General features: G+C 39.2%; 1 protein-coding gene across 1 annotated transcript in view; it reads right to left on the reverse strand.

Annotated features, from left to right (window-relative positions):
- Positions 1-10,342, reverse strand: part of cybb (cytochrome b-245, beta polypeptide (chronic granulomatous disease)) — a 31,329-nt gene extending 20,987 nt beyond the window's left edge. Inside the window, exons 1-9 of the mRNA XM_023964523.2 lie at positions 10,221-10,342; positions 9,725-9,817; positions 8,505-8,615; positions 8,307-8,391; positions 5,731-5,879; positions 3,083-3,264; positions 2,388-2,520; positions 2,207-2,299; positions 795-1,048 (exon numbers count right to left, since the gene is read on the reverse strand). Of these exons, the coding sequence (XP_023820291.1) occupies positions 795-1,048; positions 2,207-2,299; positions 2,388-2,520; positions 3,083-3,264; positions 5,731-5,879; positions 8,307-8,391; positions 8,505-8,615; positions 9,725-9,817; positions 10,221-10,265 (1,145 nt within the window). The 5' untranslated portion in view covers positions 10,266-10,342. The remainder of the gene's footprint in view (positions 1-794; positions 1,049-2,206; positions 2,300-2,387; positions 2,521-3,082; positions 3,265-5,730; positions 5,880-8,306; positions 8,392-8,504; positions 8,616-9,724; positions 9,818-10,220) is intronic.
- Positions 10,343-10,599: the final 257 nt, after the last annotated feature.

The raw sequence follows: 10,599 nt of genomic DNA on the forward strand, positions 1-10,599 counted from the left end.
AAGTTTGTACCAATTTGCGATGACAATGTTCAGTTTACATAATAATGATGCAGACATAATTCAAAATCATATTTCTTGGCAGTTTTTTTAAGCAATAGCAAGAGTACAATCACCATCAAATTTAAAAACATTTTCATCTTATAAAAAATATCTATATATTTTTTCTGTTCTTTTCAGGTCAGTTTTCATAATCCTGTTTAAAGCTTGTCCCTTAGGTATTTGACATTGGTTTTTCAAGAAAATTCAGTACAATTTTTGTCTTCTTTAAACATTTTTTTCTGCTCAAATCTTTGGTCACATTTAGGGGTTTATTATAAATGCTAATAAATTTATAGTTTTTGTTTTTTGCTCAAAAGAATCTAATACACATTTTTTATTTTAGCTTTCTGTATTCAACCAACCTAAATATGCCTTTTTAAACTGTAATTTCAGTCTTGTTTGGAGGTCTGATCCCAGCCTGTGCATTTTATCCAACAAATATTGTTGACGGCTTCTGAGAGCAGAATTCAGCAGGACTTTATTAGAAAGCTCTAAATGCTTTCAAAATACTTCAAACTGCACAGCAGAACTGTGTATTTTCAAGGACTGTTCTCATTGTATGATTTCTAAGAGCGCCTCCCTGCTACTGAGGCGAAGGACAGACGACAAAAAATGAACAATAGACGCCCCGCAGCTCTAAATGTAGCAGCTCTTTGAAAATAGAAAATGTGAGACTGGTGCGGGTGGCAATTGAAGTACAAGCAATTTCAGACACAATTTTTCTATTTTAGTCAGCCATTTTCACAGTGTCATACTTGGGTAGTTTCCAAGCCTCCTGAAGTTCTGATTTGTTCCCTCCACAGGCCTCGTACAGCGCCTGGGTCCAGTCCCCAACGATGCGGACGTGCACACTAAAGTAGTCCTCCTCTGGGGCTGAAGTGAGGGTAAAGGGGTGCCACTCCAGCCGGGAGATGGATGGGCACTGAATGAAAACGTACTGTCCCACCTCCATGTGAAAGCCTTTTTTCTTCATCTGCAGCTCTAGAGTTTTGGAGGGATGCATCACCACCTGAAGACTCAGAGCAAAATGCGGACTTTTAGGATTTTTGTTAGGATCCAAGTCAAAAGTATATATTTTTTGTTTCACCTGTGGATAAAGTACGACGGAGTTTTAGGGCCACCAAAAAATAAAAAAATAAAAATTAAAATTACGAGATAAATTTAGGAGATAAAAACTCGTAAATTTATGAGATAAAAACTCGTAAATTTATGAGATAAAAACTCGTTAATTTATGAGAAAAAAACTCGTAAATTTACGAGATTACAGTGAAAGTGAGCATGCAGAGCAGCAGGTGAAAGCCGTGCAGCCGCAGAGCAGACCGACTAAACTTTGTTGAACAGGTGAGCTGAATGTTTATTGATAATGTTCCAAATATCTGGAAGCTCATTTGTTTGATTTACGATTGATTAAAGTTTTATTTATTGATGGTTGGTTTGCAGGATCTCTGCAGCCCGATGAAGCCATCGTCGGTCTCCCTGCAGCTGTCCCCTTGAATCCTTTCTTCATCCACCAAAGACTAGATCTCTACGTCTGTGTGACGCTTCCGTCACACAAAAGGAGGAGCACTTTTTTTTGGCATTTTCAACGTTCTAATGCTAATATAAAAGACTATTTTCATTCCTCTGTATTATTTTATGCTGAAACGGGACATTACATCTGGAGGAGGGGGCGTATGTAACACTGTTTACTTCCGCATTGGTGTTGGGATGACAGGTTCATGACGTAATGAGACAAATGAACTTCAGGATATGTAAATGTAAAGGAAAATAAAAGCTGCAGTGATCCCTTGCATCCAAACGTGTCTCTGAGCTCCTTATTTTACATATGAAACTCCGCTTTACTGACACTGAACCCCGGAAAGACTGCTACACGATAAATAATCTTATTTTGAGTCATCAAAATGTTCAAAATCTCTTTGTTTGAAAACCTATAATCCGGAAATAAAGCTTCACAAAGGCTCCACATACTTCATCTTCAAGCTAGGCTCCGATAAACGGACAACTTCGGTGTTTTCTCCTTAATCTACGACTTTTTTTTACGACTTAAAATCTCGTAAATTTACAAGATAAAATCTCGTAATTTTAGTTTTCTTTCTTTTTTTTTGGTGGCCCTAAAACTCCGTCGTAATAAAGAATACACTAATTGCATTAATTTACGGTTGCACACCTTGGTGATGACCACTTTCTGATGAGACCTGTAGATGCGCACAAGCCTCTCGCACACATAAAGGAACATGGGACCTACCACCCACTTCCACGTCTGAAAGGAAGCAGAAAGGTAAGATCAGCAAAATTTTGCAGGAGACACTTCCTCCTAAAGCCGCCAAGATGGAAGCCTCTTCGTTTACCATGGGTGGGTTTCCGGCGAACGCCGGCACGGCGCAGCCCGACTCATTTTTGCCCCAGTCTTCAAATCTGTCGGCGCAGACATCAGGGTCGTTGCTATCGAGGCTTCTTGAAGTCTGTCCTCGGACAATACGTCTGCAGATACAACACAAGGTGGTGAAGGCGGGGTACACCCTTCAAGGTTTCAAGGATTCAAGGTTTAGGTTTATTGCCATTTGCACATACAGTACATTGAACTTTTTGGCATCTCTCAGGTCAGGGTGAATATAGAGCAAAGCCAGTCTGTTGCAGGGCCACGCACACAAATTTCCACCTAGGGGCAATTTAGAGTCATTCAACTATGAAGCATGTTTTTGGACTGTGGGAGGAAGCTGGAGTGGAGTGGACAGAAAACTCACGCATGCACGAGGAGAACATGCAAACTCCATGCAGAGAGGTCCCGGATGGGATTTAAACTGAGACCTAACCACTGCTCTTCAGTTAACTCCTTTTGGTATGTATATAGGACATTTGGGGGTTTTCAATGATACCAAATTTTAAGGGGCGGGGCTCTAGGAACAGTAGTTTTTTGTGGATTAAAACAATTTTGACTGGACAAAAAAAATGAGCTTCTGGTAGTCATGAGGACTACTATCTGTACAAGAAAAGGCATTTAATCAAGTCAACCCTTTTCACAAGCAAGTAACAGGGATCTTACCCAAAGCCGTGGAACACCAAACCAATGAAGAAGATGACAAAGAGATGGTGAGTGTACCAGAAGACCTCAAAGTAGGACCTGCGGATGACTTCCATGGAGGACGTGATGATGAGGATGAGAGCCAAGGTAATGACTACACCCGTCAGGCCGGCAATGGTGGTGAACATGACGATGGTGGGGCTCTTCATCAAAACACAGATTACGAAACAGGTTTTTATAAATAAAATTGTATTTTTTTTGGGGGGGGGTCTACACTGCCTGTCAGCCATGGGTCACAAGCACGAGTTTGATTCCTAGTTCCTTTATTGCTTCTAATTTTACTTCCCTGCTGAAAAGGGCATGACTTTTGCCTAACATCCCACATGGAGCAAAGCAAGTTGTGTCACCTTGAAGTTCCCCTAACTCTCAAAGGGTGTTGATACAATACTGTCACTTGACAACAAGATGATGTTATGATTACCAAGAGGACAAAACTGATGTCAATTTGGATGTTAGAAAGTGGATTTTGGGTGCATTTTAAAAGAGCATGAGCGGAAATATAACCTTTTTAAGAATTTGATAGCAGTCATCTTCTAAATTCCCATTTTTGCCCCCTAATGGAGAACCTTTTGAAATATTCTATAACTCACGTTACAGAAAAGCCTAAACCCTACTGAATACTAGGAGCTAGAAACCAAAAAGGCTGACTTCCAATTGTTAATATTTAAAAGAACATCCCAAAAAGGAAGACTCTCTCAAGGTGGGGTGACATGAAATATAAAGGTTGTAGATCACTCCGTGGAGTAAAATGTTCATGCACAAGTTTTTCTACAGACATGCTGCGAGCGACTGGTCAGGGTGAAAACACTTATACAACACAAGGGTAAATAAAGGGAAAGTAAGTGAGACACAGGTGTGTCATACGAATTTTTCACTTATCCAACCCACTACGAATCTTGCGGACTGTGCTAGGAGTCTGTGAGTCCTGATCAAGTAATAAGTGCAAGCTCTGTGCCAGCAGCTTTACTGTTAGAATTTAGAAAATTAGACAATCCCAATGTAGCTTGCATAGACATCCTACATGCGACCTATAGAACACCTTGTGCGTGCAGCATTTGCGTGTAGTCAGTGAAGGGCCAGTACGCGCACCTTACTAATGACTAGAGTGTGGTCTAAGGGCACTGTACGACAGGATTACCTGTACGTCATAAGTGCATGCAGCTTACATTATCCTTATGAAGACTTCATGATACACTTACCACATGCATTACAATCATACGTTTGATTTTCATGATGCCCCTTTGGGCATGTGATGCACATTCGAGAACATGCTAAACACATATTCCTGAATGCATGTTTAGCGTATGATGTTCACACTGGACGTTATCAACCCTAATACTAGTGCATGTATCTACAGTCAGAAGAGGCTTTGTACAAAATGTTAAAACAGTGAAAATCTTGCGAGTCTCACTCCAGGCTTATGGTTTCACAGCTCTATTCCGATACATGAAAACATGCCGTCATAAAATTTCTGACGGGCACAAACCGCTATTATTAAATTCTCCTTCGTGTTCAGTTTTCAAACAGTTAGCACATCCATAAATGAAAAGGAATGCTATTCAAACGTCACTTCCTGGATGGTCAAAGTTCCACCTGGTTTAATTTTCAACGCGCATTAAATTGCCGTGCATTTTGTACCTAGAGCTCAAAAACTGTCTTACAAACTTGCAAAGCATCGTATGAACACAAGAGTTTTGCACCCAAAAGCCTGAAATTTGCATATACATAGACATTCCAAGGGAAAATGGTTGCTTGAACGCACCAAGGCCAGTGTGAATGTAGCTTGAAACCTGTCTGTGCACCCCTTAAAATCTGTCTGCTCCTCTCCATGAGGAGAGGCCAGACAACCCTACAAAAACCTGCGTCACAGGCGCAACAAAGGCTAACAAAAATAAAAACAATCTTGAAACCCCAAAGGACGAATCTAGAAACCAAATCCAACGGTTGAAAAGTCTTCAGGTGTCTAGTCTCAGAGAAGGTTTTATAAGCTGTCTAAGGGGAACACTGCTCCTTCACAAGTTAAATTAAAATTCACTTGACTTAGAGATCTGGGATGCTGCTTACTCTTTGTTTGTCAAGAACCATCCATTTAACCATCAAGGCTAACATCCAATTTCCCTTAAGACAGTTTAATATTCTCTTTTAATTCAATGCATCCTGAAGCAACAGAAACAGAAAATCAAACTCTATGTTTAGGGGAAAAAAAGCTTTTAAAGCTGTCCTTCTGAGCTGTCCAAAACTGATGTCCAGAAGCAGAAGCTGCCTTTTTTATGGTTGAATCAGAGTAAAGGGATCTGTCTGTAATTGCTTTGAAATAAATTACAAGTTGGAACCACATCCTCTTTTTGTATGAGCAGTTTCTCGAATGGACAAATAAAATCAGGCCTATACTTCCAGAGAGGAAGTGTTTGTGTTACTTTAGTAATAGTCTTTTGCAAATATATTTAGCAACTAACAGTTGGGATTTCACAAAGTTTGGCAACACAGACTTGAAGCGGTAAAAAAAACAACCTTTCTAAATGCACTTGTGACTGCTAGATAAACACAAAAAACAATGTTTCCATGAGTCTTGTTTTGTGTCGTGATAAAAATATAAATAATCATCTCACTGTTTCGTTGCTCCTTATTGGGTTCAGGAAGGACACATTCTCGTCATTTCCAATTTCAGACAGAATGAAGGGCAAATGGCTGTGGTTGCGATTCAGTTGTGCGTCCATGAAATACTCAAAGTTGAACAAGTGTGCAATGATGTGCACCGCTGCAAAAGGGAAAGAAACAAAACAAAAACAAAAACTGTTAAAGTCATTTCAGAAAAGAGAAAATCAAAGTTTTGTACATTACAACCTGCCAGTCAGGATGCTAGGAGGTTAATGCTCATGCAAGTAGTGACATGATGTAATCCACAAGCCCCAAAAATGAAGAAATTAGAATCTAAATTCAACTAGAAATAAGGTGAAGGTGGAATTGCACCAAGGTTTATCTTTAAATCCCCTGACAAATGAGGTTAGACAGGAATCTCTATGGATTGTTATGTTTAGATGATATTGTAATCTATATTGAGAGCAGGGAGCAGGAGGAGGAACATCTAGAGTGGTGGGGGTTTGAATGACGGAACATCTGTGTTTCAATGAGAGGGACGGTGGGGTTACAGAAAGCAAAGGTGGAAAAGGTGAAAGTATTTGAGTACTTGGGGTCAATAGCCCAGTCTATGTAGGAGGTCTAGAGAGGCCTTGAGGTAGAACAAACAGGAACTTCATCGTTGAATCTAGGACAAGGGTCTGGAACCTGAGGCTCCGCAGCCACATGTGGCTCTTCTATCCCTACATTGTGGCTCTTTGGCTTTGAAGAAAAAAATAAAAAATAAATTTTTAGTTAGTTAAGCTAAATAAATGTTCTTATATTCTGTTGCACAACAATGTCTAGTTGCTGCTTTTAGTCAGCGTTCCTGAAGTATACAGTTCCATTTACATGTATAGATTAAAAAAAAAAAATCAGGATTTTAAACTAATGCACACATCTTTATTTTTGATAGTAAAATGTTAAATGCTCACCAGTCATGACAGAAAATGCCATGTTTGACTTGATTTTTTAATTCCATCTGTTCACGCAGGAGGATCTTATTTGACACAAGGTTGTTTTGAAAGGAACATGTTTAAATATTGTACATATTTAAAAGTTACCAGTTATAAATGAATGGCTAAATGGCCCAAAAACATCAATAGTGTATTTTTTAAAATGTTGAGGTCGGACGGTGTGGCTCTATCTGGGTTGTGGTCTGTAAGAATCTGGACCAAGTGGCTCTTTTACCGTTAAAGGTTGCAGCCCCCTGATCTAGGAGGACATGAGGGTGGTTGGTGTGAGGGAGAGAATGTAGAGGATAGTATTAGATAAGGGCGGATGATTCACTAAAACAACATCTAAAGAGGGAAGCTGAAAGACAAAGAAGACGAAGCTCGGCTACAAAAATCCATAAAGGATTTCTACACACATTTTTCCATCCCAGACACCAAAAAACCTTACGGTTGCCATGGACCCTGACCTTTAAATCCTCCTGTTGTTGAATTGTGGGTTTGAAAGAAGGCCAGAAACCATAAGCCATGACCGATTACAGGCAACGGCAAGGGTTAGGGCCATATTACACATTTGAACATTTGTCTGCCATAAAGCAAGTGAGACCCCACTAAGTCAATAAACATGCTACATCTCAATTAGATCATGGATTAAAAAGACCTGCTTTTATATATATACATATATATATATATAAAATATAATGCTTTTTAATTATGCACGATCTACTACTCCATGCCATCACTTTCACAGTTTTTAAGTTGTTTTTTTCTTTATTTTCATGTTCTTGGTGCCCCCAGTTAGCAAACAACACAAAGGCAAATTCCCCCCCTTATCCCTTACTACTAAAAAATTACATAGTGTGGGACACCGTGCTCACTGCTTTTGAACATGACGTCACAGATTTAACAAAGTGAAAATCGAATCAATGTGAGTGTTTTACAATGACTATTTATGAATCCACTGTGTTCTGATGATGACATTTTTGATGGTTTATTAGAAAATACAAAAATGTTTTTTTTTGCTAATATTGTTTAAATGCAATGCATTGTGGTTTATATTCACCAATCTAGTGAGTATTGATGCACTCTGGTTATTTGCAGAGACTTTTGGGAAATTTCTAGAGCACTCGATTATGGAATTGTAGATTCGAACAGCACTACAAAATGGTGCACGCACTACATAGTGCACTATGTAGTGAGAAGTGAAGGAATTCAGACATAGCCAAGTGCTGACAAAACTGTAGTGTTTAAGAAATACACACAATTTAACCCCTTCATGCCACATGTGGCTAGTTTGCCACATATCATTCAGGACCCCACTTAGTTTACAAAAAAATGTTGAAGAAAGTGTTTTAATATAATTGAAAATCAGACATGACGGGCTTAAATCTGTCTAAATGTATTTAAAAAAAATAAGACATTTGTTTATTGAACGGGATTTCTATGTTGCACAATGGGTGAAATCACCAGTTGACTTCATTCATTAACTTGAAAATGAAATTGCAAGAGTGGAGGTGGAGCACCCCACAGCTCTATCCTGCACCCCCCTTTTTTTAACAAAACAAATGGACTTGGGGGTGTTTTCTTTCTTTTTTTAAAGGGGATGGGGGCATTACCTGTATGGAAGGCAATCATGTACGCCACCAGCTTGTGGAAAGTGAGATTACGGTCGAGTTGACGGGCTGCTGTTCGACTGCAGCACTAAGAACAACATCAACAACAGAAAGTAATTATTAACACAATAATTACGATTACATAGAGGATTTCAGTCAGGAGGTAACGTTCCATCTCAAGGGGAATGTTTCCATAGATACCTGGATGGAGCCTCTGAGGAACGAGAGCAGGTTTCTGCAGACCGGCAGTAGAATGAGCATGCAGTTGAAGTTGAGGCAGGCGGCAGGAGCTCGAGCCCAGGAAAGGGCGTGCTGGTGAAGAAGCATAAAGTAATTTAGAGAAAAAAACCTGAATGGAAACATTTCAAACCTTTTTGTCCTTTTCTTTTAACTTTTTTTTTTTACATTAGTTTCTGCAGACTTTCATCATTTTGGTCACATTAACTAGCAATGCAAATGTGTCCTCTGCAGAGGCCATTTCTAAACCTGAATATCTCCCGACCACGGCATACTACTTAATTAACTCATTTTGGTACCTACAGGGGACATTTGGGGCTTTTCAATGATACCTATTTTGTAGGGGTGGGACTCTGGGAATTGTAGTTTTTGGAAGGTTTAAAGAAAATTTAACTGGACAAATGTATTTTCTCTGGTAGAGGATAATATAAATTTTAATTAAGCCTTTAAAACAATAAAAGATTTTAAAAAAGGAGGTTTCCCCTTTTGATTAAAATCTAAAATATGATACAAAGATGCAGAAAGTAGCAGATCAGAGGTTGTTCCTCATCTCTATATAGATTTCAAACAGAAAGTCGTCCAGCTGTGCAGAAGCCCTCAGACCAGCGAGGGGTTCACAAACAAACCGTTCCTTTCTCACAGATTTTTGGCATTCTGGGAAATCTGTTTAGTCTGAGTCTTCTTTGAACTAACCCCTTTCATCTCTCTGTTTTTCCATCAATATTTTAGTCACCGAAATGGGTTTGTAACTAAGTTTTCTTCTTCTCGGCTTAAGCTAAACTGTGCTATTTTCAGGATCATGTGATCTGTGATTGATAGATGTTAAAGAGCTGGTGTCTGTGTTAGATGAGTTTAAACTAGTGTCAAAGAAAGTTTTAAACTCACAAACCATAAAAAATTTAATAAAAATCTGAATTCCCTGCAGCAGAAATAGTTCTGTTGTTGTCAGAGGCTTCGTGGATCGCCTCTGTATTATCCTGCAGATGCACAGGTAAATTAAAGAGGAAGTGGCTGATAAAGTGAGTGTGCCGCTGAGCCCAGCTGCTCATGTGAGGCCGTTGCTTTGGAGGACTTGCTGACAGCTGTGGCTGCGTTTAAGAGGAAATGAAAAAGACCAGCATTTAAGTTTGGATCCACCTTTTGTAGCCCAGAAAGGGGCCAAATGATGAGTGAGCCCCACTCACCCCCAGCAACACCCTCGTGTAGAACCACCTCTCCACCAGGAAGTTCATGTAGAACTGGACGAACAGGTATGCATTGATGCCAAGCCACACCAGCTGCAACACGAGAAAACTGTTAAAAATCGTTTGATGACACAAAACTCACATTTATGTATAGATATATGTATAGATATAAAACGTAAGATGTATTTTGTAAAAATATCATCTCAATTTTCATTTTTTGTGGCTGTTTTGAGGGAAAAAGTTGGTCTTAGATAAGGTCAAATGATTTTGAATAAAGTCAAATTATTTTATGATTTAAGTGGTAAGCTGCATGGTTTCAGTTCTGGTGAAAAAAATTTGCTCTCCAAAAAGCTGCAGAAACAGGTCAATTTTGCATGCAAATCACCTTCCTCAAAAAACTAAACTCCCCAAAAGCTTGATCACAAATTGAAATAATTTCTCAATTCAAAGCTTGAAAGCCGATTTTTAGAAAAATAAGAGATAGAAAAGAACTTACAATGACGAAGATGGAGAGTCCCTCGTTGGCGACAAAGTTCCCCATGATGAAGAGCACTAGTCAAAGGGAAGCCTGGAAGTGATGAAGCAGAAAGAGGAGAGCAGAGGGCGCCTCTTATATACCTTTTTGTTTGCAGAGAGGAAGTGGTTGCTGGTGACTTTCCAGAGAGGACTAATGGCTTCACCAGTAGATTTTTATTGGCACCATAGCGACAAAACATTTCAGATCAACCTCATATGCTAAAAACGATCTCTGATGCTCATTTAGATCATCGAAAGGGAGATGTGGAGAGGCTTGAAGATGTGTAACAAATATTTTAAAGTGAAAGTCTTTTAAGGACCCACTCCAATGAAAATGTTTTTTGTGTTTTAACACGTTC

The sequence above is a fragment of the Oryzias latipes genome, chromosome 2 (genome assembly GCF_053564925.1).
Source record: "Oryzias latipes strain Hd-rR chromosome 2, Olatipes_Hd-rR_3.1".
NCBI classification, from domain to species: Eukaryota; Metazoa; Chordata; class Actinopteri; order Beloniformes; family Adrianichthyidae; genus Oryzias; species Oryzias latipes.